We start from the raw sequence: 27,314 nt of genomic DNA on the forward strand, positions 1-27,314 counted from the left end.
CACAATGCTATGATATTGTCCACTTTGAGCATAAGCTCTCATGGCTTTGCTTTGGGCTTCCTCATAAAAAGGTCTCATACCCGCTTCCCAAAAGGCCTCATAAAAAGGTCTCATACCAATGGAGAGTGTATTCTTAGATTAATAAACCCATGACCATTCCCTAAATTAACACCGATGTGGGACTTTCATCATCCAACACCTCCCCTCGAACAAAGCACGCCTCCCCTTAATCGAGGCTCGACTCCTTTGGAGTCTTAGTCATTTTTGACTGCCTTCGTACCTTCGAGGAGGCTTGACTCCTTTTGGAGTCCTTTGTTCGACATTTAAGGATTTGCCAATCTATTGACATGGCTAAGTTTAGGGCATGGCTCTGATACCATGTTAGACGAACACGACTCCCCACAATGGTATGATATTGTCCACTTTGAGCATAAGCTCTCATGGCTTTGCTTTAGGCTTCCCAAAAGGCCTTATACCAATGGAGAGTGTATTCTTAGATTAATAAACCCATGACCATTCCCTAAATTAATCGATGTGGGACTTTCATCATCCAACAATAATCTAATTCAAAACAAAATTGGAATTTACAGGTCATTTTGTTTTGTTTTTTTTTTTTTTTTTTTTTTTGGTAATAAAATTATTTTGAAATATAATTCATAATTTCACCTCCTCCTTGTGTACGGAAAATAAAATTCCAAAATAGGAAAAAAAAAATTATTTTTGGAGTAATCCTTTTTCGAGAGAAATGAGTTGGGTTAATAAAATAAATATTGTTTATTTAAGTAATTAACTTAAATTATAAATGTATCCAATAATTAACCCTCCAAATTTTTAATTTCTTATCAAAATCAAATCTTTAAAGTTTAGTAATATTGATTTATTTTTAATTTTTAAATTTAGGGAGAATATTATAAAATAATTTTAAAAACGACTTCGAAGCTAGTAAAATTAGTTAACTGTTCGATGAAAATTAAGACTTGAAATAGGTGTGACGGTGACATAGACGGTGTGACCCAACCTACTACCTGTCACTAGATCAGCAATCGAATAAAAAGACAAATCTCTCTCTTAAATTTGTACTTACCATATTTACCTCTCTTTTTTGTACTTTCCTTATTTACTTTCCAACTCTAATGTCCATTAACCATTTAATTACCATATCTCTTCTTCAATTTTAACCCTAAATTTTTTACTTTTACCCTTTATTCATATTTACTTAGAGAGTGATCTTGTAGTGTACATAAACAACCCTACACTGTATTCTATCGCCACAACCTCACCAAATTAAAACATTGAAAAAAAATAATTATAAAAAAATTATAATTAGTTACGGGATATACGTGTATAGAAATTTGAATTTAAAATTATAAAATATATATAAATACGATAAGAAATTGATAAAATTTTGGGGAAAATTATTTATCTAGAGTTAATTTGTGTATTAATGTAATTAAAATTGTTTTTTTATATTATTATTATTAATTTCCATTAATTGGATTTGTACTTAAAAAGTCAAAATTAATCTTTGAAAATAGATACTTAGTAATAATATCTCCTCCCTATAGGGGTATAAATAGGGGTAACAAGTTCTCGGTCCACTCCAAAACCATCTTCTTCTACCTAACTTCACGGCCATGGCTTCTTCCGTCGAGTCCGAAGGTTCCAAGGTGGAACTTAACTTGCAACATTCTTTCAAGGCGGAACCCGGCTTCTTCAAAGCCAGGACAGTTATGGGGATGGAGATGAGGACAAAGAAAGAAACCCGGGTTTTTTACTGCAAATTCTGCAGTAGAAAATTCTCAAATCTGCAGGCTTTGGGAGGACATCAAAACGCCCATAAACGAGAAAGAGACATTGCCAAGAGAGAGAAAGCCGCCGCCGCCGCCGCCGCAATGAGCTTCAGAACCACCACCACCGCCGCCTCCGCCGCAACTAGTACGGACGCGTTCGATTCCATTGGATCTTTTTACTATCCGTATTATTCGGCAATGGCGATTCACTCTCTGCGAAACAAAGCCCTAGGGTTTCCGATTCGGCCGCAATCGACGATTCGTAAACCGACTCGGCCCCAAGCCGTCGCCCATGGATGCCGGTGGTGGCCTAGAGAACAATACATGGCGGCGGCGGCGCAGCAGTTACATTTTGGAAGAGAGAATTTGGCAGCAACTGAATTGGAATCCATAGCCATGGCGAGTAGAAACGCTTCTTCTTCTTCACAGATTTTTGGAGCCGATCAGTACAATATCCACGGCCTTGATTTGACGCTTAAACTTTAATTTCTTTGCAATTTTACATTTTTTATTTCATTAAATTATTGTTTAAATTCTATAGATACAATTTTATTATTCTAAATTACATAAAAGTAACATTGAATTTGTGTTCATTCACGGGTTTTATTTATTTAATTCAAATTATCCTAAACTGAATTATTTAAATTTATTTTATTATAGAAAAACATTTTTTTAAATATTAACCAATAATAACTAATGCAAATAAAATTAAATATTAATATAAGATTAATTTTATATTAATAAATAACTATTAACTGAATTAACAAACTTTTATATTAAGTATTTGAAATATATATTTTTTTTTATTTAAACGAAAAAAAAAATTTAAATTAAGAGATTTTTTTTAATATTAACCAATAATAACTAATGCAAATAAAATTAAATATTAATATAAGATTAATTTTATATTAATAAATAACTATTAACTAAATTAACAAACTTTTATATTAAGTAATTGAAATATATATTTTTTTTATTTAAACGATGTCTTTTTAGAATTTTAAATTAAGAGATTTATAATTTAAATGTTATGTGAGATTTATTTTTAATTACAAATTTAATGTTATGAATTTGGAATATAAAAGAGGGCGGGCCCCACACCCGAGGCTTTTCCTTGTTTAAGCATGCACCATATTCCCTAGGCGATCCCAAAAGATCACGTCCTTCCTTATTTGCGATCTCTTTCTTCCCCAAAGGTCGCTTCCGCCAATTTCGTACTAGAATCTTCCCTTCCCTGGATTCTTGTGAAATTTCCTGGAATTCTGCTTCCTTCAAATAAGAAAGTAAAGAAGGAACTGCTTCAGGTGTGTGTTTCGACTCTCTTTCCGTTTCCTTTCTATGGAATTTCACTCGCAATTGATTCTTCCGTTATTGGAACTCCATCGGAAGTGATCGGATTGTGTCGAAGGTTCTTCTTAGTTTTCTGTGTTGTTCTTGCTCTGTTTTTGTAGCTTTTTTTTTTTTTATTTTGTGTAATGAAGAAGAAACGTAGCCTGGCTACTGCGACGGATTGGAAGGCGGAAGTCAAGAATGCGACTAGACAGGAAGCTGTACGTTCAATGTAATCTCTCCAAAACTTTATCGATCATAAACTGTTCTGGTTTGTTTATCGTTTGCGTTCGAGATTGATTTAGGAGACTTGACGGAGAATTTGTATTGGCTTCGTGCAATAATGTACAGATTAGTTGAATTTAATTCGATTGTTGCTGATTGATGTTGATTACTGTGTTTAAATAGCTGCATTTATTGTTTTGCTGAACGGAACTAGCTGCCTTTTCTGATTTGTTAAGGATATTTAGTAATAAATTATAGTTTACCATATATATTATATTTGATATTTTATTATAAGGCAAATATCTAATATTTATCTTATTATTATAGGTGTCTTTCCATTTATTGTTATTTCCATTTGTTACTATTTCCATATCCTTGTAATTTATTTGATTATAAATAAGATAACTTTCACACCATTTAGGTGTGGTGGATTAATCAAACATTCACATGGTATCAGAGCCCTTTCGGTTTAACAACCCTTTCTTTTCAATGGCTTTTGAATCCTCTAATCTTCTTCTTCACCACCCTTGCTGGTTTTGACGCCGCAGGGGCAGTCTTCATGGCTGCCGTAGTCGGAGCCGATTGATTACTCTTCGGCTCCACCCTATTGACCTCCAAATCACCTTTCGTCATACTCTATACATATAACCTCACCTTTTCCAACCAAATGGGTTTTCCCCTTGGCCAATATAGTCTCTCTCATTCTCTTTCCAATCAACCTTCATCCTTCCCATAAACCCTAACCTAAACCTATCAACCTTTTGCAGAGATTTACCTTCGGAATCTGGGTGCCGCACTGGCCTATTCGCCAACCAAGTTGCCGCTGCCCTTCCTGCCAAAATTGGCTTCTTCGCCCGATGAGGCGACTCTTCCGACTGCCCTTCTCGCCAAAATTGGCTCCTTCGCCCAATGTGGCGACTCTTCCGGCTTCAACATTGTCTTTGTCCCTTGCTCTAGGTTTCCCCTTCTACTTCTTGGGGTTATAAATATTCTCACCAGAGCCAAGGCAGCATCGTCGCTAAGCGACAATCCCTCTTCATGGGTTAGACATATTCTCGCCGAAGCCAAGGCAGCATCGCCGCTGAGCGGCGATCCCTCTGCAATTTTTGATGGCCAAGAACCGGGTTGTTAGTATCTTCATGAAAAGTGTTTCTCAACCTCTTTGAATTTTTCAGATTCAAGCTTCACGTTCGTTTAATCCGACGCTTAGCTTGCGGTGGGGTGTTAAGGATATTTAGTAATAAATTATAGTTTACCATATATATTATATTTGATATTTTATTATAAGGCAAATATTGTCTTATTATCACAGGTATCTTTCCATTTATTACTATTTCCATATCCTTGTAATTTATTTGATTATAAATAAGATAACTTTCACACCATTTAGGTGTGGTGGATTAATCAAACATTCACATGATTCCATTGTTGACTTGAAAATTTAAGGCATTGCTTGAGTTTCTCTTTGCCGTCTCATATTCTGTTGGTTTTTTTTAATAACAAAGCATATGAATTTTATTGAAAACAGTATGGTCTTGCAGATACGCGATGTTGAAGGAAGGAGTGTCTTCTCGTTATCCTAATGGCACGAGTTCGGAAAGAATTGCTAACCTTGCGATAGAATATGAGAAGAGGTTGTTTAAGAACGCAAAATCAGAGGTACGTTAGTAAACTTTCTATGATTTCAGATATGAAACTGTTATTTTCCAGTTCTGACTTTTGGGATGCATTTGTGCTGTAACATGCTTCTTGTTGCATATGGAGCCTGATGAGTATTTATGGTAAAATATAGATATATATGTTAAATATTTGGTAGAGATATATATTGTAGATATTTGCTAAAACTATATTTGATGTGGAGATTATTTAATCTACAAATGTCTGAAGGTGGATCTTTTGCTAGTCATATAATGAATTCAATATGATTGTAAGTCAACTGAGTTCGGTGAACATTAATTTCGAAGATAAAATTAAAGCATTGATTTTGATGCATATTTACCCAAGTCGTGGGATACCTTTGTTGCCGCGATCAACGGTTCTCAATGATCTGAGAAATTGAAGTTCGATGAAATTCGAGATGTAGTTCTCAACGAAAGTATTTGCAAACGAGAAACTGGAGATTCATCTGGTAGTGCTCTCAGTATCAACCAAAGGTGAAGAAGTAAATCAAAGGGCTCAAACAAAGGTCGATCAAAATCAAAGAATCGTGAAAAATTTTCATACAGATCAAACGTAACGTGTTGGAGTTGTGGAGAAAAAGGTCACTTTCGGACAGATTGTACAAGACCAAAGAAAAAGCAGAACCACAAATTAGAAGATGATGATTCTAGAAATTTAGCAGAAGACATTGGAGATGCCTAATCTTCAATATAGGTAGTCTGATTGAATCCTGGATTTTGGATGCAGGTGCATCTTTTCATTCATCTTCAAACAAAGAGTTGTTTTGAAATTTCAAGTCTGAAAGTTTCAAGGTGTATCTTGCCAACAACAAAAATTTGGAGATTGAAGGAAAAGAGGATGTCTGCATAAAAATTTCGGCATAAAATAAGTGGACATTAAAGGATGTCAGATATATTCCTGGTCTCAAGAAAAAGAGTTCGTGAAAGATTGTGAAGTGTGCTTTGGTGGTAGCACGTGACACAAAATTTGAAATCTTATATACCACTGCAAGGTGTATGAACATGGTTGTTGTTGCTGAGAGTGCTTCAAATTCAAGTCTATGGCACAATAGACTTGGACATATGTGCGTCAAAGGATGGAGATGTTGGCTGCGAAAGGAGTTTTGGAAGGTTTGGAATATGTTGATATGAGTCCTTGTGAGAACTGCGTTATGAGCAAACAAAAATGAGTTAGCTTCACAAAGACTACCAGAGAACTGAAGAAAGTGCGATTGGAAATGGTCCATACAAACGTTTGGGGACCATCTCCAGTTCCATCACTTGGAGAATCAAAGTTCTACACCACCTTCATCGATGATTTCAACAGAAAGGTATAGATTTATTTCTTATAACACAAGTTAGATGTGTTTGCCACCTTCAAGAAGTGGAAAGCTAAAGTTGAAAATCAGACCAGCTTACAAATGCCTGAGGTCTGACAATGGAGGAGAATACGACAAATCAGAATTCAAAGCATTTTGTGCTGCTAAGGAAATTTGATTAATGAAGACAGTTCCCGATGAAGCAAAACAAAATGGTGTTGTTGAAAGGATGGATAGAACATGAATAAGGAGGCAAAAAATATGAGGATTCATTTTGGATTGTCAAAGACATTCTGGGCTGATACTTTAAATACAAAGTCTACTTGATCAAATAGAGGGCCGTCAGTAGAAGAAGTATGGATAGGAAATGAGATGATGTGAAAATAGTTGAAGCTGGAAAGGAGATAGTGGTGACAAATATCTAGAAGAATTGGGCAAGAAGTAGCAGGAAAAGATTCTTTGTACATATAGGAGTGTCATACCGTTGGTGAGGAACCTGGTCTATCATTCAAAAACAAAACACTCATGCCATTTCACCCGTAGGTTAGTGGAAGATGGTGATCTGTTTGGAGAAAATAGAGGGTGCAAAGAATCTAACAAACATGTTGTCAAAATGTGTTGAGGTTGCAACATTGAGGTTGTGCAAAGCCTAAATTCGTGTGGTGCTGAGAAGATTGAGAATGAAATTTTTGGTGGACTGTATCCGTCTTCAAGTTTGGAGAATTGTTGGGATTGGAGCCTAATGACTATTTATAGTAAAAAAATCTAGTAGAGACATATAGTGTAGATATTTCGTAAATATTTGGTAGAGATACATATAGTAAATATTTAGTAAAGATTTGGTAGAGGTATATATATATATGAGATAGATATTTGTAAAGATTTGATAGAGATATATTTGATAGATTATATTTCGTAGTTAAATATATACTTTATTAGTCAGTGCTTCTTGTTCCGTCCTTTCAAAAGTACTTCCTTCCTTGGTCAGTACTTTCAAAGTACTTTCTTTCTCCTCCCTCTATTCTCTCGTTACATATTTGAAGTCATCAATAAAATCTTTAGTCAATATTCTGTCATCAATAAAACCTTTAGTCAATATTCTTTGCATTTTTTTCTGTTATGTTCCTTGTGTTCATCTTCATTGAGTGTGTGGTTGTTGTGCCATCCAAACTTCTAAGTTCTTAATTTGCCACATAAGCAATCTGCCTATGCCTCTCAGGAAGCATATTTGAATGCTGTAACCGGCAAGATGAGTAGGAGTGAAAATCGCCATGAAAGCGCAAGCAGTCGAGTTCGTCCTGCATTTGTAATCCAGCCTCCGCCACAGATGAGTAATCAGCCACACCAACGGGCAGTGCCTAATCCCCTATATCAACAACCAGCAGTCCCTAATTCACTTCTGCAGCAACATACTCAGCAGTTAAGGCCAAAGCCACATGGACAACTACAGAGACAAAAACTGAATGTCAGACAGACACATCAGCAAATTGGGATGCACAATCAAAGCTTTGTTAGTCCACAGAATGCACTAAATTCACCATGCGGACCACAGGGTTTAGTGAGTTCAATATTCACACAAAATCCAAATGTGTTGAACTTGCAGCCAAATGAGAATTTGACTACCCAAGTAAAAGAGGTATTTGGTTCGATTTATAATTAAATCTTGGTTATGACTAGGTGTGTAAATAGGTAATTTGTTTGTGTGTATATATTGTTAAAATACACTTGTATATTTACGTTAGAAAAATGATTTAGGTATTTTAGGAATAAATTGTCTGACCTCTTCTATAAATACCCATCCACCTTACCTAGGTTATCATCCCAAGAAATACAGAGCACAGAGTGCAATAGAACCTATAGAGTGTCTTGTATTCTCTTCTCAATTGGTGTTAATAAAGAGTGCGAGTGTTTTCTATGTAGAGTTGTGTTGAACATATATATATTTATTGCGATCTGAAAGTCAAGCTGTTGTGTACAGGGTGTGATTGGTGAAGCTTTTTGGGCCTCAAAAGTCTCACATCAACACCGTCCTGCGATAGAGCAGCATAAGCAACACCAGTCCATGGGAGCTTCAGCAGGTAAGTTTAAGTTTTTTAAGAGTTCCTATTCCAAATCAACACCATAGCTCTTAATGTTCTTTGTTTTGATGGTTCCTCAACTTAAATGACTTTATCTTTCATGCTGTTGCACAGTTCCAAATGGAGCTCCAAATTCAGAAGATTGGCACGATCTTGCATTTGCTGAGGTATTTTTTTATTATATCAATTCATGGAAGCTTTCTGGATGTCAGGATGTGAGCTTTTTATGTCAATTTGAACGAAGTGCTATGCCGTTTTTGTTGTTCTTGCAGATGGAGCAGCTCAAGAAGTTATGCGTGCCTTTTTTCAAGAAGATATGTCAACAGTATATGCAGGTACTAAACAGATTTCAAATAAAGACAGATATTAATTGATCTTCATCAGACTTTCATCCTTATTTGATCCACTTTTTGTGCTACCCTCCGTGTATTCTGTTCATATTTCTTGACGGATCTTACTTCTTGTAGGCAGCACAACCAGGGAAAGTCCAGCACCACCTGGTTTTACTACAAAAAATGATACTATTTTTGCAATTACCAAGGGATAGAATCATCTTAACTCACACCAAAGAGGAGTTTTATGGATGTTTGCTAACAATTGTGAAAACTCTGAAATTATTTGAGAATTGTCATATGAATCTTGCTAATAAGCAGCATTCCCTACATGGGCAGCCCGGCCTTGGTGGATCTTGCATAAACCCAGTTCAGCAAGGTGATAATGTGAAACTCCATTTTCAACCAGTGAACTGGGCTGCAAATGTCTCTCCTGGTAGTTCTTCATCAATAGCGCCACCACGACAAAAAGGTTCAGTAAGGTCAGAAGCAGATTGGATTCAGGATAATCTGTCGCAGAATAGCCAACATTCTGTAAACATCAAGCCAGAAATTGAACTCCAGTCTCATAACATCAGAAGCTCTAGCGCAACTACCTCTCCGCTCCCAGAACCTGCTAATCTCGGAAGCAATAGGCAATTATCAACAGCAACAGAGCCTCAAAGTCGCTTACTTAAAGCAGTAAGTCTACGTTATGTATAAGAATAGCATTTGTTAGGAATCACGACTCTTCACAATGGTATGATATTGTTCACTTTGAGTATAAGCTCTCATGGCAATGGAAATGTATTCCTTACTTATAAACTCATGATCATTCTCTAAATTAGCGAACGTGGGGCTCCCTCCCAACCATCCTCAACAGTATTTGCATGATCTAATGGATTAGCATAGGATGAGCTTTTTTTTCTTCTTTTTTCCCTTATGCTCTTCCTCTTAGCTGATTATAAGATAGTACAAATTTTGCAGGTTGAGTCTATGTCAAATGAAGCATTGAGAGAGGCAGTATTGGAAATAAGTTCAGTTGTAAATATGAACGACTTTATAACAGAACCATGGTGTCACTCAAAGGCCACTCATTTAATGTTGCATGATGGACGTGGTTCCTCAAATAGTATGAAGCGCAAAATAAATGCAATGGCCTTAAACGACATGCCATCGCCTTGCAGTGATACTGCTCAGTCTGCACCAACAGTATCAAAAAGAAATAAGCTCAAGAAACTGGTATACATCATATCTATATAGTCTGATTGAAACTGATATTTCTGCCTAGTTATTAATTTTCCTTTTTTGTGTTCTTAAAATTTTGCAGTCCGATTATGCCTTATTAGAAGAAATGAGAAACATAAACAAGCAGTTCATCGAAACAGTCTTGGAATTAGATTTGGACGAAAATCTCAATGCACGATTAGCCAATGCAGGCACTGTTCTTCGATGCTCATATCGTGCCGTAACTGATAGTAAAAATTCAGAAGCTCACCCTGTTAAGCTGCCAGTGCTTTCTGTGAAGCTACTTGTGCCTCTTGATTATCCAGAGGACTACCCTGTATTTCTGAGCAAGTTTAACACAGACTGCGGGTAAGACTGATAAAGGCATAATGAGTTTAAATGACACGTTTTCTTGTACCTATTCCTTACTTTCTTGCATATGGTTATAGCAATGTGGACGAACAATTTAGAGAGCTGTCGAACGAAGCAACGTCGAGGCTACGCGCATTCCTTCGCACTGTCCCGGAATGCTTGTCTCTTGAAGAATATGCAAGGGCGTGGAATGAATGTGCGCGCTCTGTGGTATCTGAGTATGCTCAACGTGCTGGTGGGGGATGCTTCAGTGCTCGATATGGGACTTGGGAGGACATCAGCACAAACTAACCTCTTATACTCTAAATAGTTCATTTGTATTATAAAATTTCTTCATTTTTTTTTGGTTAATATCACTAATCCTTATTGGAAAATTGGGTCACAACGAAAAATTCCTTAAGGATATTCATATTTAAGTATTCACAAGTTATTAATATTCGATTTTTTTTTAAATATCTATATTATTTTGGAGTTCAAATAATAATTACTTTTTAATTTGAATGTATATTAATAATTTTAATTATACATACACAAACATTTATATATATATATATAATATATATATATTTTTATTTTTTATTATTTATTATTTTTATTATTATTATTATTAAAATGGAACTTCAAAATCTTTTTTAGTACAATTAATGGGTATAAAAATTTGAATTTTTCACTTCCAAAAAAAAAAAATTAAATGATAATTTCACTCCACTTTTTAAAGTTTAAGGGGATGATTGAAAGATTCTAAACCAAATTTGAAGAGGCAGAGGGAAGGAGAAGAAAATAAAAGAAAAAAAGAGGCGGCGGCGGCGGCGACGGTGGTGTCAGCCATAGATAGAGGACGGAGCAGGTTCGGAGGAAGGAGAATATAGGGAAAGAGGGAGAAATTGTTTTAATCCTTGAGCAGATTAACCAAACTCCATAGCCACTTTGCACCTCTGCATCGGCCACCGCTGCCCTCCACGGCCCGAAAATGCCGCCGGTCTTTGATCCATGGGAATAAATTTGTAACACAATTTCAACTATTCTAAATTTGAGATCCAACTTTTTAATCTTTTTCTTTCAAATCTGCAATGATTTGATTTGCAATATTAGAAAACAGTGATTGCTTACATGATCGCTAACCTCAAACATAGTTCATCGCAAGAACCCTAACAAAGAATCCTCAAATTTCGTTCTTCAACTGGATGATGATAGCAAATGCCTTCCAATCTCATACGACACAAACGCATCAAAACAAGCATACTTAATCTGATTATGAGTAAGCCATTCTTGATCCCACCTACTCATCGTCACGCCCCTCGGCTTTCGGATCTCTTTCCCCAAAATCTCTTTCGCCAGACTCTTCAATCCCGCATTCTTCAATTCTCTTCTTCCCGTTACCCTCTCAGCCAAATTCCTCAGATCGACCGTCTTCCTCACTTTCAATCCGTAGTCACAGTTCAGTTTTTCAGCGTCATCCTCGATTCCGACTCCTACAAAACTGATGGATTCGTTTTCCAGAAACTCATACAGAGATATAGGGAATTCAGGTGTGTAAATCAGTTGCATAATCAGGCATCGGCTGCCGGTGCAGAGTTGTAACGTGGCCACGGGGTTCTCGTAGGAGCGACTGTTAGGGCGCCACTCGATGTCGAGGCCGACGACGAGAGGTGAAGTTTGAGTGTTGAGGGTTTCTGCAATCCAATCCTCTACCATGAATGGTGAAGTGGTGAGCAAAGTGAGAATCGGCTGATCGGAGTCGAAAGTAACGTCGAAGTAATTGTGGGAACCGGAGGGATCTTCACGTTCAACGATGGTGAGCGCCATGGCAGTCAGGAAAGAACGTCAACGAGAACAACAAGTAGGTCAAGAAAGTCCTCGACTCACGAGAGAGCTTTATATAGAAATTCCCTAATATTTCTTTGACCAAAATACCCTTCAAATTTTCAAAAACTATTCCCTCCTCTTTTTCCATTTACCGAATCATGAAACATTTAAATTCTTACCAATTTTTTTTAAAAAATATTATTATTATTTATTTGGATTTTTAAAAACTATATTTAAAAACAAACTCGTAATATTTATAAGTTTAATTTACAAAAACGAAAAATATTAGAAAAATATCAAATAATTATCCAAAAAATAATTTACAGATGAGCCAGACGATATAAAACGTGATGAACGTTGACAAAAAAATATTTACGGGATGAACATTGCCAAAGAATCAAAGAAACAGACGATATAAGACGAGATGAACGTTGACACAAAAATCATTTACAAAATGAAAGTTGCTAAGGATCAAATAGGTGAGACTGGATGAATGTTGGCAAAAAAAAATCATTTACAGGATGAACATTGCGAAAGGATCAAAGAAACAGACGACATGAGACAAGATGAACATTGACAAAAAAAATCATTTTACAAGATCATCATTGTCAAGGGAACAAAGAAACCAACGACATGAGACAAGATGAACGTTAATAAAAAAAAAAAAATCCTCTATAGGATGAATGTTGACAAAAAAAATCATTTATAGGTACAGGATTATCAATTATCATTGTCAAAGGATAAAAAGGATGAACGTTGACAAAAAAATCATTTACTGAATGAACGTTACCAAAGGATCAAAGAGACAGACGACATGAGACGGTGATATTAAAATTAAAAAAAAAGACAGGTGCTAATATAGTAGTTGGCTTAAATGAGGGTTTTTGTGGGGTGAAAAATTGTAATTGGTTGATTAAGAAGTTGAGAACAAGATCCATTTGCTGTTTCTTCTCTACTTTACATTTTCTGCAGAAGAAAAACAACACAAGGCCTGCCACCTCTGTGACTTTGACCTGGAAAACTGCATCTCCTAACTTGCTTCATCTCATATTTACATTAATATCAACTCTAGCAGGAGCACGCCTTTGCGTCGGTCTCGCTATCGCTATCACAACTCTGATATCAATTACGAGTCCTGTTGTTACCCAGAAGTACGCATGTAGGTTCTATCTCCTTGGTTATACATGCCATACAACAAGAAACAGTGCGAGTGTCCATCGAATTGTATGAACACGAACACCTACAGAAACTGCAAATCAACATGTCGGATTACAACACGATCAGTCTGGCTTATAAACTTCATTTTCAAAAACTAAAAACTCCCTAACCAGTCTGGCTTCTTCGCCTATCTGAATCCGTTAAAAACGGATGCAGAAATTCCCCTAGTAGGTCCTAATCTGAATCCGTTCCGTTACACGTTGGTATATTCGAACCATTACTAATAGTTTATTGATGAAGCTATGAAACAATGTGAGAATGAAGGATGGCATACTCACAAGAAAATTGTGGTGGCAAGACTGAAGGGGCACTTCTGTCGCCTTTTTCTGGAGGCTGTACATTAGATAGAGCTACCCCTGGCAGTGGACTTGAAGCAGATATAGAAACCGTGACCGGTGCTGGCAGACCTACTCGCAAGTATGGCGACGATGGAGGACTGCTTGGAGACGGAATAGAGCCTAAATGAGATCGTTTTCTGACTTTTGTTGACAACCCTTTATATCCATATCGAAAACCAGGTGGAGTTGCTTCGTAGTTACGTTTCTTTGAGGCTGGACTTTCCACTGGGGATGAACCAGCTTCAGGAGCGGATGAGATCCCATTCTTCGGTGCATGTTTGTGCTCCTCTGTTCCAGGACTCGGTGAATATGCAGCGGATGAGATCCCATTCTTCGGTGCATGTTTGTGCTCCTCTGTTCCAGGACTCGGTGAATATGCAGCGTCCTGGTGGTGGTGTTGGTGGTGGTGGTGGTGGTGATGGTGGTGATGGTGATGGTGATGGTGATGGTGATGGTGGTGTTGATGGTGGTGTTGATGGTGGTGGTGGTGGTGGTGGTGGTGATGATGGGGGTGGTGGGGGTGAGAATGAGGCAGAGGAGCAGGTGAAGGTGACCGTGCTTGACCGCCACTAAGAGAGTGGTTTAGAACCGACGAAAGACGCACCTGCTTGACCTTGCCAAAAACAGTGTTGTTCAGGCCAAGATTTCCTGAATGAGAATTCGTGATGGTTTGAGCCAACTGTTTGAGTCTTTGATTCGATGAATTCGTCCCAATAGCCATCAGAACAGACGACTGAACAATAGTAGGAGCCTGCATTGTCGAACCTCGTTCGTTCGATAGGCTAACATATAAATTCTGCATCATACAAAACGCTGTCAGTGAAATCTATACAGCTAAAAACAATATCCATCAGAAAATAGTAAGGAAAACAGCCAAACCTCATAACGAGATAGACGTAATCCCGACCTCAGCTGGCTGGTAAGATCATTGAAATTCACTTGAATTTGATATATAGAATAATTCAACGTAAAATTGAAATAGATCTGTGCTGTCTGCAGAAGAAATGCACTCTGAGGAGGAATAATAGTTATCCCACCAGGAAATTTCAACACCTCGAACAACGAAGTATTGCCGAATAACGATGCGTTCAATCTGAGAGGAGGATCGTTTATAACCAATGTTTCAAACGTTTCCTTGATTAAACTTTGAGAAGTTGGGGGAATTTTTGAATACTTGGCATCAGGATCTACAGAGAAAATGATATCTGTTACGTTCGATCCGCCTAATGATTGTAGCGAGAGGACAGCCACCTGATTCACAGAGAGTATCAGATCAAACGACCGAAAACGTGACTAATCAAGCTAGATGAATCAAGAAACTGGATTGAATACCTTGACAAAAGGAACAGGAATTTCTCCAAAAATGTTATCTTCAAGCTCAAAAATATGGTTTTTCAGAAAAGGAACTGGCTTCCGAGCACGAAAACACGCTACTATTTCATGATCTGGAAATGGGATAGAATCATATAACTTCAGCGAAACGATTATATAATATACGAAAGGGATGGCTAGCATGATATGATAGCGTTACTATAATTCAACCAAGACGAACTGATATCGATAAAATCCAATAAAATTTCACAATGTCTAACACAAAGTTCACCACAATCAAACAAATCTAGACACACCCAACAAGCAGATGGAGTACTCATTGAGTTTATGAGATATCACCCAACTTCTAAACCCATCTGATTACGACGCAATTAATTTCAGTCAAGTTATACGATCATATTGTTTATATGTATTGCTCTTTCAAATTCCAATGTACAAAAGTAGAGACTGACATCACTTATGCAAATAGATGAGAGCGATCTGTTTAAAACCAGAGCACTATGAGCTTTTAGGCAGTACATTTCATGCATCAATGGGCGTAAACATGTCGAGTTTGTATACCGAGAGAGAAAAAAAACGAACAATCAAGCTCATAAAGTCTTTGGATAGCCAAAAGAGTTCTTCAATATAACACAAATCTTATTAACATTATTGGAATGGAAAATTTTAATGCATATGAACAGCAACTTGATGAACAGCATTCACATGAATCCAGGGAAACGAAATGTATACATGGAAAAGTGAGTCAGTTTTCATCATAAACTTCTCATTTAATCGATCAAATCTTCCACAATCAATCAAAAGTGAGTTTCCTAAATCGCAATCCTATCGAATCCAACAAAACAAGACTATAATTCTTCCACAAGGAGCTATCTAAACACAAGAACAGCTACAAACATACAAAAATCCATAACATTCTACTCTTCAAAACAATCAAAGTTGATATCACCAGCCAACAAAAAGGGGATGATAATCTGATATCACCAGCCAACACCCATCAACATGATTCTAGGTCTACAAACACTTAAAACCCAAAGCCTGAAAAGGAAAATCATGAAAGAAATAGAAAATTGACGAAGGATCCGACCTCTATAAGTAGAATCAGCCGCCTGATCCGGCCAATCTCCGTATGAAAGGAACGGCGGCAGCCAAAAAATAGCAGAAAGAAACACAGCCGCCGACAGTAACAGGAAGAAGACACATCTCACAGCAATCAGTCTACGAATCGCAAAGCACCCGCCGCCGCCACATCTACTCTGTACAGTCCAATCAGAAAGCTCGGAGGAGCTCACTCCAACCGGCAGCGGCTGTTCTTCCTCGCTCTTTCCCATGGAGGCAATGCATGAGAAGTGGGTTAACAACCGCCATTGCCACCTCCCTCAATCAGGCCCGAATTATCTTCCCCCATTACAGCTCAAACTCAAACCAAATCGATCCCAGAACCACAAAAGCTCAAAATCCCACCTCGTGGAACTTCTCCACCGCAAACCCAGAACCCAAATTCAAAAAGAAAATCTAGGGTTCGAGAGAGAGAGAGAGAGAGAGAGAGAGAAATTGGGGGCAATTCGGTCTGATTTAACTGGCGCAACAACCACAAATGACAGCCACAGTCTCCGAAGTAAATGTGGATATAGAGAGGGGCGTTTATTTATCATCCATCAACCATCCATCTATCCGTTTTCTTCACCAAAATTTATAAATCGACAGGGAAAATGGAAGAAGATGACAAGACAGTAGAAGGGGAAAAGGTAAGAAATGGAAGAAGAAGCGCCAAAAACAGAGAAATGTGGGAACAATGAAATTGAAAAAGGGAATTGATGGCACTAATTGCGCACTTAAATGAAGAGCCGTGGAAGATGGGTTATGCCCATTTCATCACTTCCACTTCCACTTCCGATCCTAATTGAAAGTATAATAATAACAAAATCAGTGAGGGATTCATTTCAGTGTGTTCACCAAGAAACCGAGCCCACATCGACCCTTCCACAATAATCATTGTTTTTTCCATTACAATTTTTTTCTGGGTAATTTTAATTTCTCTCTTTTATCCGTTTTGTATTGCACACGTGTGATCTTCTCGGCAAAGTTATCTTATTTTTATTTTTATTGTTTCCTTATTTGTTATTGATTTTTTTTTTTTTTTTTTTAAACAAAATTTATATTTACCATTTTAAAAATTATAACTTGGCCTTCTAAGGTCGGGAATACAGCACATCACCGAGACTACTGAAACTAATCCAAAATTAATTAGTATTATTTAAACCCCAATTTAATTATTAAGCATAATTATTAGTAATATTAGTAACTAATTAATTGTAGGGTTTTTTTTTTAATCTTATACTTTCAAGTCTGAAGTACGAGCGACGTTACAGCCTCCGCCATTTCAATTCCTCGTGCTCTGGTTTCCATTGTTGGAGGGCTTCTGAGCTCTTCACCACTACTAATATCATCTCACCATGTGGGCTCTTCGTAGAGCTTCTACTCCCCTTAGGTATGTTCTCTGTTTGCCATATCAGATTTCTCTGTTTATGTAGCGTACATAGTTCATTCGGTAATGCGAAACAAAGAAAACTAATTTGAATCTCGTTTTTGCGGTAGAATTTTGGATTCATTTCATGCGTATTGGGTTGTATTGATTGTATGCATCAACAAGGTTCTTGCTTGCTTCTGATCGAGTTTTCGGTGCTCATATTTGTTCCGTTCTTGTAGTTCCCTGTTTTTTTCCGTATATTAGCTGAAATGCGAAGCTTCTCTTGGTTGGAGGTTGTTTTCTAACCTCTTTCTTTAAAACTATTTTTCTCAACTTTTAAAATTTATGGGTTTGATATCCTGTTTTCATAATTGATGACGTTATGTGCATTTTTTGGACGTTTGAGTCTCAAAGATGATGGTTGGGATATCATTGATGGAGATTTTCTTTTGTCTCTTACGGATAAGTTTTGGAGATGGTCCGAGTGATGAAATTAGAATCAGTGAAGAACGTAGAAATCTATATAATATTGAGAAGAACAGAAGAAATCTATATAATTTGAAATCCATTATTATCCATCATCCAAAGAACTGTTTTTGGATAATGCCTCCAACATTTCAGATCAGCCTCTTTACAACCTTTTTGTGTTCTCTTTCCAGGAATCAAGGGTATAGAGTAAGAACTTCATATGTCTTTGGAAATCTAGAGGTACCATATGATTGGGAAGGAAATATAGTTGGTCCTGGTACCACCGCTGCTATATCTGATAGATGCATTTATTTTGAGAGAATTAGCCTTGCAACACTGCAGTCCTCCGGACTTTATATTAGTAGTCATGGTCTATCTTCACAAGCTGGTGCTGAGAACAGTGAAAAGGAAGATGACTTGGAAGATGGATTTTCTGAACTTGAAGATAACAAGACAGCTGATGAAAATGAAGAGGATCGAACCTCTGGATCGGAGATTGATGATGATGATGTTGATGATGGGACTCAAGATGCTGAAAATATATCTACAAAAAGGGCTCCTTCAGAGCTTTTCAAGGAAATTTCGAGTGCTCCAGGTTTATCTGTTCCTAGTGCACTTGATAAGTGGGTCAGTGAAGGAAAAGAACTAAGCCGAGCTGACATCTCTCTGGCCATGCTCAATCTTCGCAGACGTCGAATGTTTGGGAAGGCTTTGCAGGTAAATTGACTTTATGTTACTTTTCAAGCAATGAAATTCATTCGTGTGGTTTGAGGTTTATAATTAATCTCATTTATCTTGGGATTTGCAGAACTCTATATAAGTTCATGTGATTAGTGGACACAACGAATTTCAGGATGCAAATGTTGATCAATTTTTAAAAAGTTCAACAATCAACTCTAACATGGTCTGTCAAGCACATAATAATTTCAAGATATGTTGGTTAGTTGATCAATATAAACTTAGGCTTGTAATCAGTAAACCTGAGTATGCAGATCAATTCTTTAGAAATACCATTATCAAATGCTTGTATAAAAAATTGTCGAGCTGGCCTATAGCATTCAAGAAATGGTGCTAGGAACTGCAGTCTAGTATATTTGGATTGGCATTTATATATTGTGGCCTTATAATGTCATTTCTGGTATGAAAATGGTTATACAATTTATTATGCTGAAGAACTTTCTAGCTATTGTATATGGTAAATATTTTCCCCTATTTGTTAGACATTCATTCATCCTTTCTTGAACTCTTTGCTGGCTTTATGCATGGGTTTCACAGTTTTCAGAGTGGTTGGAAGCAAAGGGACAACTCAATTTTATTGACAGAGATTATGCTTCTCGCCTCGACTTGATTGCAAAGGTACGGGGTCTCTATAAGGCCGAGAGTTGCATCGCTCAAATTCCGAAGTCTTTCCAGGGAGAGGTGATATACCGAACTCTTTTGGCTAACTGTGTGATTGCCAACAACGTAAAAAAAGCGGAGGAAGTGTTTAACAAAATGAAGGACCTTGAATTCCCAATCACAACATTTGCTTGCAACCAGTTGCTTCTTCTTTACAAGAGGCTTGACAAGAGGAAAATAGCAGACGTTTTGTTGTTGATGGGGAAAGAAAATGTCAAGCCTTCTCTGTTCACTTACAAAATCTTAATAGATGCTAAAGGCGTTTCAAATGACATGATAGGGTTGGAAACAAGTTGTTGATACAATGAAGGCCGAAGGAATTGAACTTGATGTTACTGCGCTTTCCATATTAGCAAAGCACTATGCTTCATGTGGGCTTAAAGACAAAGCCAAGGCCATTTTAAAGGAGATGGAAGATGTTAACTCCAAAGATTCTCGATGGCATTGCAGAATTTCACTTCCCCTTTATGGAGAACTGCAAATGGAAGATGAAGTGAGGAGGCTCTGGAAGATCTGTGAGTCGAATTCTCGTATCGAAGAATGCATGGCTGCCATTGTTGCATGGGGAAAGCTGAAGAACGTCACAGAAGCAGAGGAAATTTTTCATATGGTTTTAAAAACATGGAAGAAGCTTTCCTCAAAACAATATTTTACCATGTTGAAGGTTTATACACACAATAAGATGCTGACAAAGGGCAAGGAACTAGTCAAGCAGATGGCAGACAGCGGTTGCCGCGTCGATCCGTTGGCATGGGATGCAGTTGTGAAGCTCTATGTGGAAGCTGGGGAGGTAGAAAAGGCAGACTCATTTTTGCAGAAGGTTGTTCGGAAAAAACCAGATCAAGCCACTGTTTACCTCATACATGATTATCATGGATCAGTATGCAAGTCGGGGTGACGTCCACAATGCAGAGAAAATCTTTCATAGGATGAGACTATCGGGTTACGTGGCTCGATTTAGCCAATTTCAAGCTCTAATACGGGCATACGTTAATGCCAAGGCTCCAGCATATGGTATGAAAGAGAGAATGAAGGCAGATAATGTCTTTCCAAACAAAGATTTGGCAGGAAAACTAGCCCAAATTGATGCTTTCAGGAGGACAGCAGTGTCAGATTTGCTTGACTGAGGTATTTAACCTGATACTTTTGTAAGTTATAAACTCCCTAGATTTCAACTTTATTTTACAAATCAAGTATTTGTTTGCTAATCTGGTGGCTGCGCTTTGATATATGTAGGTATACTGATAGGACAAAGAAATTTTGATATCGGATCATGCTGCACGTGCTCATATATTTCGATCATCAGAAGAACTGATTATGCAGAAACTCAAGATGGTATACTATTTTACATGTCTCCCACGTTCGATATGCAATCTGAGTTCTGTTTCATTTTTTGGATTCAATAAATGTCTGTTGAACTGTTTTTGGAATGGAGCATCTAAATAGTGGATAGTTTAGAAATGATATTCTTATCTTTTCAGTATATTCCTGTTTTACTTTTGGATGGGGCTTCCGGGACGTTCTTTAGCCTTCCTTGAATATGATATACAAATTAAAGTTGGGAGGATTTTGAAATAACTACGCAGAGAATGCTGTCTTGTTACTTAATGAAATGAAGAAATAGATCATGACATGCTTACTATTCTATGTCTTGGGAGGAAAATAATAAATGAAAAAAAGAATGTATCCTTCCAACTTAGACGTTTTAGATCAATAGAACATATAAAAAGGCACTGAAATTTCATATGAATATGATCTACTGATGTCGTAAGCTGATGTAATATAAATCTAAATTACAGATACAAGCTATTTTGCCTTTTGAGTTCTATGCAACATCACCTAACTACATGAAGAGATTATTGTAATAAGCATACAGCACCACCAACTGATACTAACATCTGCAAATGAGAAAGCTATATATATATATCAATCACAAACTAAACCTAATACCATTACTCATGTTGATCCATTGTACAGTTCCTATGACAGAAGCAGCTCCATCCAATGAAGAAATGCAATTGGCACGGTAGCACTCGAGGCACTTGTTCATAAATTTGATTTCAGTTTGCAGATTAAGTAGAGAGACTTGCTTGCCCCTCACTCTCGAGGCCGTGCAAGCCAGAGAGAGCTGAGGGCTCTTAAGCGGGAGAAGTAGTCATTTATTGCAAGAAGCGCACGAGCTGATTGACGGGTTGTCAATATGCGATGCATTTGTTGAAGAGTTTGTTGACGAAGATTATCAGCCTGCAAGTTCCAACAAGAGGAAGAAAATGGAAAGTGAGCATGGATTCATTTTTCAACTTTACTTGTGTGTTGTTGCAGATTTGAGGAAACGTAACATGAAAGAAATAGGCAATGTAAATGAAACAAGATGCAGCTGAAATGTTATGAATTAAAAGTACTTCCTTTGAAGAGTTGAAACCTGAGATTTTTATTTTATTTGAAATAATTACTTCCATTTGCAAGTGATCTCCTGTATTGAATTACAGGTTTTTCAATAATAACAATTCCATCTCGAATAAAGTGGCATACCTGGCGTAGGAAGCCTTCAAGAGTTCCAAGCTTTCCCATAGCCATGGCCATTTGACCCATATAATTTGCGACGTTCCCAGACGATCCCGACATTGCAGGTGTGCCACTGGCCAATGTTTCAGCCAAGGATTGCTGCAATGCATCCATTCCTTGCGAGAGAGCATCTTCTGCTTGTTGTGATAATTGTTGCAGGTTACATATGCCCATTAGCTGCTGCTCAGTCAAAGGCTCTAATTGGTTTATAAGAAGCTGCATTAACATAGATGCAGTTTTAGGTGAGGATGCTATAAAAGAAACCATGCCTACATAATTAGGTGGATAGTTAAATTGACAGCAATTTAAGATATCTGTCGCACTCGCACCCTTTAAAGATTCATCCAAACTGAAAGAAAATCCGAACCCTATAGGTATTAGAAAGATTAATGGTGAGTAGTGATAACACATTACATAAAAGGACAGAATTCTTTAACTACAGGAATGATGTGCATCAACATGATATTGTGCCAAGATACTATCAAGCCCTATTCATTGAAAACCAGAATGAAATGGTATCAAAGTCGAACCCCAGATGATGTGCCAACAAGGACGTTGGGCCCCCAAGAGGAGTGGATTGTAAGATCTCACATTGGTTGGATAGGAGAACGAAGCATTTCTTATAAGGGTGTGAAAATCTCTCAGAGGCATTTTACTAGGTTGTTACACTAGAGCCTACTAGATTTGAGGACTAACATCATTACCAACCCAATCTAAAGACAAAAATGGATTGGGCCTACAGTAAGAGGTATCACCATGTGAGGACTGAGTGGAGCTCAAAGGTGAAAAAGTAGCAGACAAAAAAAGGTGAGGTGGGGAGGCGGGTGAGTGAAGTTACGAGAAGGTAATTGCATCGATGCCACCAAAGATGTAACAGCCCAGGCCCACCATTAGCAGATATTGTCCTCTTTGCGCTTCCCTTCCGAGCTTCCCCTCAAGGTTTTAAAAACATGTCTACTAGGGAAAGGTTTCCACGCCTTTATAAAGTATGTTTCATTCTCCCCCTAACTGATGTCCCCCAAGTATTTATTTAACTAGAATTATCACAAAAGATGAATGGGGTAAATTGCAAACGATGATTAAACTCGGTGGCTGGTGGGACATGCTGAATCAGTTTTGGACTTTGAGGTTCTTAAAGGCCGAACCGATCAACTGAAATGTGGAATATAGAGTTGGGGAACAATTAACTTTTTGTTCTTATACTCTTAGACGTACATGCACCATACAAACATTTTCTTCTCTATTTTCACATGCAAATATACAGAGAATTTTGTACCTTCAGGATCTCTGATGAACGGAAGCCACCAATCCACAGGAAACACCGCTCTGCTGGTGTCTTCCACATTCCTGACAAGATGTGGAACACATCAGCTTTGGCTGCAATGCCTTTCAACCTGAAAATATCGTCAAACTGTGTAGTCACGTTATCAACGACAGTTCGAAGTTCAGTGTCGCCCGCATGTGAATTAACTGCAGCTCTAAGCTCATTTATTAGCCTGTTATGCTCCTCTAACCAACGTGAATATTCTGCATCAAACGCTAGGGCCCCTACAAACCCCCCAAAAAAAAAGATGTGAAAAAGAATCACATGCCATAACATGCAAAGAAAAAAGCTTCATACCATTTCCACTCATTGAATGAGCTTGGTCTCCAGAATTTGAAATAAATATACCCTGCACAAATTGTGACAGCGATTTATGCATCTTAACACTTTCCTATAAATTGAAAGATAATGTGCTATGATGGTCAGGCACAAAAATAAAGATAACTCGACCTGCTGGCGGGCCCGCTGGAGTTCTTGCTCAAGTTGAGTAAGCTTCAGCCTGCTACTTTCTAGCTGCTGCACATATGCCTACAAAAGTATGGGAAGCGATAAAAAATAATTAAGGAAGTTCAATGCATTCGCCGAACATTTCTAAACTAAGTCAATGTCAGTTATAAAGCAGGACTGCTTTTTCAATACTAGACAGTTTATAATTTTAGAGAATTTGTGAATGAGAGATAGAGAGCAATGATAATGGAAGCTTACTTTTTTCCTTAAACGACTTTTTCTAGCAGCTTCACGATTTTGGGCAAGCCTTCGTAAGCTCTGAAAAGGATGCTAAACAGCATATTAGCTGCTGCTAATATCCATCAAGATGTTCAGCTAACAATGTAAAAATATTTTAGTTTAAAACGTAACCTTTTGATCAGGTGTTTTTTCTTTCGATTTGTTGCTAGAATCGTACGCGACAAGTGAGTTTCCTTGATCCTTGTCAAGCTACAGAAGACAAAAGAACGTGAGGTTACGACCCAAGAATACTAAACAGAAAGATAGGCACTATTACCTGGGATATGAAAACATTCAACCACATTGATTATTGATATCAGGAAACTTGCACACATTGATTATTAAACAATGTAAAACTAATCTCATAACAATACTCAAGGGACATTACCCTTTGACTTTTGTCATCAGTGTCATCCGTGGAGGTATCAGTTCTTGTGCTGACATCGGCCATATTAGACTCTCCCCAGTTTTCATGAGGACCACCCGACGTAGAAACCAAATTTGGATTTGATTCTTTCTGTAATGGCAATGTTTGAGAGCCCATGATAGCAGTTGGCAGATTTACATCAGTGGATGCAAGTGGCTGAATTCCATTGTAGTTACGTCAGGTGGGTGTTAATTTTCAACAAATACAAGAAAAAAACCAAATGAAGCTTTCTATTAAAAATAAAAAATAAGAACAGGTAAAACAGTACCTTAATTAAAGAACCAAACTGGATGTTGCTGTTCAGAGTCGAACTATTTGACTTTATCTGATTATACAAAGGATCTAAGGCAAGTAAATTTGGAAAGAAAATATATCAGCAGAAGAAGAATAACAGGAAGAGAAGACGAAGAACAGAGAAGAGAAAGGCAGCAAGACTTTCAGAGGTTTAGATTTTATGAACCAAGAGAAAATGTAGCTCTTGCTTTTCTATAATAATACATCAACCTCATGGTTTTAAACGCGTCTACTAGGAAGAGGTTTCCACACCCTTATAAGGAATGCTTCGTTCCCCTATCCAACCGATGTGAGATCTCACAGTCAATCAAAACATTTTTTAGCACGCTAGAAACCTAGCATAGGAATTGTCCAAGATAACTTTGTCAAAATCATATGAAGTTCAGAATGCAGTGTGTGTACTCAATAATGCAACATCAAGAGTGAAATGAGATGAATAGATGATTAGTGAAACTACTTTGGAAGTAAACAAATAATCGAAAGGCCTAAAACTCCATAACAAAATAAAACATTGTTGCATACTTCTAGTAAGGTCTACATTTTCTATGTGAAATCCAAGAGTTTGCTCGAGTGTTCTTAAGTCCGAAATCCGAGATGAAGGAATGGAGCTCCCCTCTGCACCCCTGAAAATCGAAGTGAAAAAAGACCATCAAAGTGTGAAAGAGAAAATTCCAACAGTAATGCAAAAGATGAACAAAAGATCCTAGCAAGGAAAGGGATGCCCATGCATCCACAAACCTATAACTAAGGTCCAGGAACAAAATGTTTCTTGAACTCAAGGATGTGAATTGACCAAGAAATTCTGTGTTTGACTCATACTTGACACTCAACTAAGGATTTAACATGACAAAGTTGGAGATGCTCTAAGTAACGGTCAAAGCCCACCGCTAATAGATATTGTCCTATTTGGGCTTCTCCTCAAGATTTTTAAAACACGTCGACTAGGGAGAGGTTTCCACACCTTTATAAAGAATGTTTAATTCACCTCATCAACCAATGCGGGATCTCACAATCCACTCCCCTTCAGAACCCGGCGTCCTCACTAGCATTCGTTCCCTTCTACAATCGATGTGGGACCCCCAATCCACCCCCTTTGAGGCTCAGCCTCTGGGCTGAGCGATGTCTTTCGCTCTAATACCATTCTTAACACCCCTAATTTTCTTAACCTAATTAGTTACGTCACCCATAAAAAAATTCTTCAATGTTGCTATAATCAATTCATGGAATTAAACAAAGTGCTCCCATTGAAATTAAAGCAGGTATTAATGAAGTCTTATGGTCCTATGCCCCTCTATGAATTAATAAACCATCAAGTAAGGAGTAAGTACAAGCAGAAAGACAGACTCATCAAGAAGCCAAGTAGATATACTGCAAAGTTAAATTCAAACAGTGAACACAACATAATCCAGTAATTCAAATTAAATAAGATAGAGAAAGTTACATGGAATTATTGGCTGTGGGCATCGAAGAAACGAAGCTAGGCATCCCGTTCACCTTTTTGTTTATATCGTCGGCACCAACCTTCACTGTTCTACTACCCATCAATCACCATCATCACCACCACCACCACCACCAGTTCAACAAAAAGAAACAGAAACCACTGAACAAGAAGAACAAAAAGAACAGGAAGAACAAGAACGAGCTCTTCAAATTCAAACAAAATAACTCAAACTCAGTTCGCTGAAACTCCTAAATCCCAAAGCCCTAATCAATTTCTCAATCCAAAAACATCAAAACTTCAGCAATCAACTCATCGAAGAGCTCAAAACAAACAAGAACCCAGCAAAACTATGACCCGTATCGAAGTCAAAAACCTAGCGAAAAGAGGAATCGCGAGATGGGAGTTCAGTTTGAGAAATGAATCGACGTCGGTAAGGTGGAAAAATCCGAGGAACAGAGGAAAGAAAACCCTACCCAGAAGGGGTGTGGAGATAAACAGCGAAACTTTTTTGACTTTTTGATCGAAATTCTTAGGTAAAGCATTTAAAACCATGGGGGGAAAAGAGAATTCTCTTTCTTCCACCCGCACAGAGAGAAATTTCAAGAGGCCCACATTGAATTTAGAGCTTTGGAATAAACTTGTTTTAAAATCAAACTCGGCCCTGCACTTGTTGGTCAGGTCAGGTCAGGTGAGAGAGAGAGCGTAGAAGATGCGTGACGCTTAGACCATTCCAAATTCTAACCCCTTCCTTACGTCCTTTTCCTTCAAAACCCCTTTTTATAATCATATTTCATTGATGATGCTACCACTTTCTTCCTTCTTCCATCGCTGATTGTGATTCTTGTGTAGTGGGTACACCACCGCCTTCCCCACTGCAACTCCGCCACAGCCTCCACTGAATCACTTTCCCATTGCTTTATAAACCCTAAACCCTCTTTCAGGATTTTCTCTTTGATTCTTTGTTAGTTCAACAACATGCTTAAACAAAGATTGATCAAATGATTGAGCTTTAAATAGGGTTCAAAGAAAAGTTTAAGTTAATGTGAGGACATGTTCTTAATTGAGGTGTCAATGGTATTGGATTGACTTGCATAGATGATACTCACTGCGATGTTATCTTGTCGAGATGAGTTGGAGTAATGTTATGCACTTCGATAGTAGAATATGAGAAGTGAAAAACTCTTACCGCTCAGGCAAG

The 27,314-nt window shown here is 37.7% G+C and overlaps 5 protein-coding genes and 1 pseudogene across 7 annotated transcripts; 3 read left to right on the forward strand and 3 right to left on the reverse strand.

Moving 5' to 3' along the window:
- Positions 1-1,634: 1,634 nt before the first annotated feature.
- Positions 1,635-2,276, forward strand: LOC111481989 (zinc finger protein 1-like). The gene has a single exon (XM_023127616.1). The coding sequence runs from the start codon at positions 1,635-1,637 to the stop codon at positions 2,274-2,276; it is 642 nt and encodes a 213-aa protein (XP_022983384.1).
- A 680-nt stretch (positions 2,277-2,956) lies between these two features.
- LOC111482271 lies at positions 2,957-10,682 on the forward strand. Its single transcript, XM_023127977.1, has 11 exons — positions 2,957-3,094; positions 3,272-3,351; positions 4,886-5,003; positions 7,520-7,957; positions 8,300-8,399; positions 8,514-8,566; positions 8,672-8,734; positions 8,867-9,412; positions 9,698-9,952; positions 10,041-10,306; positions 10,387-10,682. Exons 3-11 carry the CDS (start codon positions 4,893-4,895, stop codon positions 10,598-10,600), a joined length of 2,046 nt encoding a protein of 681 aa, XP_022983745.1. The 5' UTR covers positions 2,957-3,094; positions 3,272-3,351; positions 4,886-4,892; the 3' UTR covers positions 10,601-10,682.
- A 601-nt stretch (positions 10,683-11,283) lies between these two features.
- LOC111482356 (Werner Syndrome-like exonuclease) lies at positions 11,284-12,150 on the reverse strand. The gene has a single exon (XM_023128105.1). It carries the CDS (start codon positions 12,113-12,115, stop codon positions 11,486-11,488), a length of 630 nt encoding a protein of 209 aa, XP_022983873.1. The 5' UTR covers positions 12,116-12,150; the 3' UTR covers positions 11,284-11,485.
- A 793-nt stretch (positions 12,151-12,943) lies between these two features.
- On the reverse strand, positions 12,944-16,899 carry LOC111482272. 3 transcript variants are annotated; one of them, XM_023127980.1, is made up of 6 exons: positions 16,091-16,899; positions 15,004-15,116; positions 14,551-14,922; positions 14,024-14,467; positions 13,612-13,957; positions 12,944-13,364 (listed from the first exon to the last, which is right to left on the reverse strand). In XM_023127980.1, exons 1-6 carry the CDS (start codon positions 16,332-16,334, stop codon positions 13,294-13,296), a joined length of 1,590 nt encoding a protein of 529 aa, XP_022983748.1. In that variant the 5' UTR covers positions 16,335-16,899; the 3' UTR covers positions 12,944-13,293. The 3 variants fall into 3 exon arrangements, with proteins under 3 accessions (XP_022983748.1, XP_022983747.1, XP_022983746.1); XM_023127979.1 differs by having other exon boundaries at positions 13,612-13,947; positions 14,014-14,467; XM_023127978.1 differs by having other exon boundaries at positions 13,612-14,467; positions 16,091-16,898.
- A 465-nt stretch (positions 16,900-17,364) lies between these two features.
- Positions 17,365-20,822, forward strand: LOC111482258 (annotated as a pseudogene).
- Positions 20,823-21,053: 231 nt separating this feature from the next.
- Positions 21,054-26,994, reverse strand: LOC111482289 (transcription factor TGA2.3-like). The gene is made up of 11 exons (XM_023127999.1): positions 26,117-26,994; positions 25,198-25,298; positions 24,650-24,723; positions 24,343-24,537; positions 24,087-24,164; positions 23,934-23,993; positions 23,679-23,756; positions 23,526-23,577; positions 23,181-23,452; positions 21,872-22,120; positions 21,054-21,583 (listed from the first exon to the last, which is right to left on the reverse strand). The coding sequence occupies exons 1-11, from the start codon at positions 26,215-26,217 to the stop codon at positions 21,437-21,439; spliced, it is 1,407 nt and encodes a 468-aa protein (XP_022983767.1). The 5' UTR covers positions 26,218-26,994; the 3' UTR covers positions 21,054-21,436.
- Positions 26,995-27,314: the final 320 nt, after the last annotated feature.

This window comes from Cucurbita maxima, unplaced genomic scaffold (assembly GCF_002738345.1).
Source record: "Cucurbita maxima cultivar Rimu unplaced genomic scaffold, Cmax_1.0 Cma_Scf00007, whole genome shotgun sequence".
NCBI lineage: Eukaryota > Viridiplantae > Streptophyta > Magnoliopsida > Cucurbitales > Cucurbitaceae > Cucurbita > Cucurbita maxima.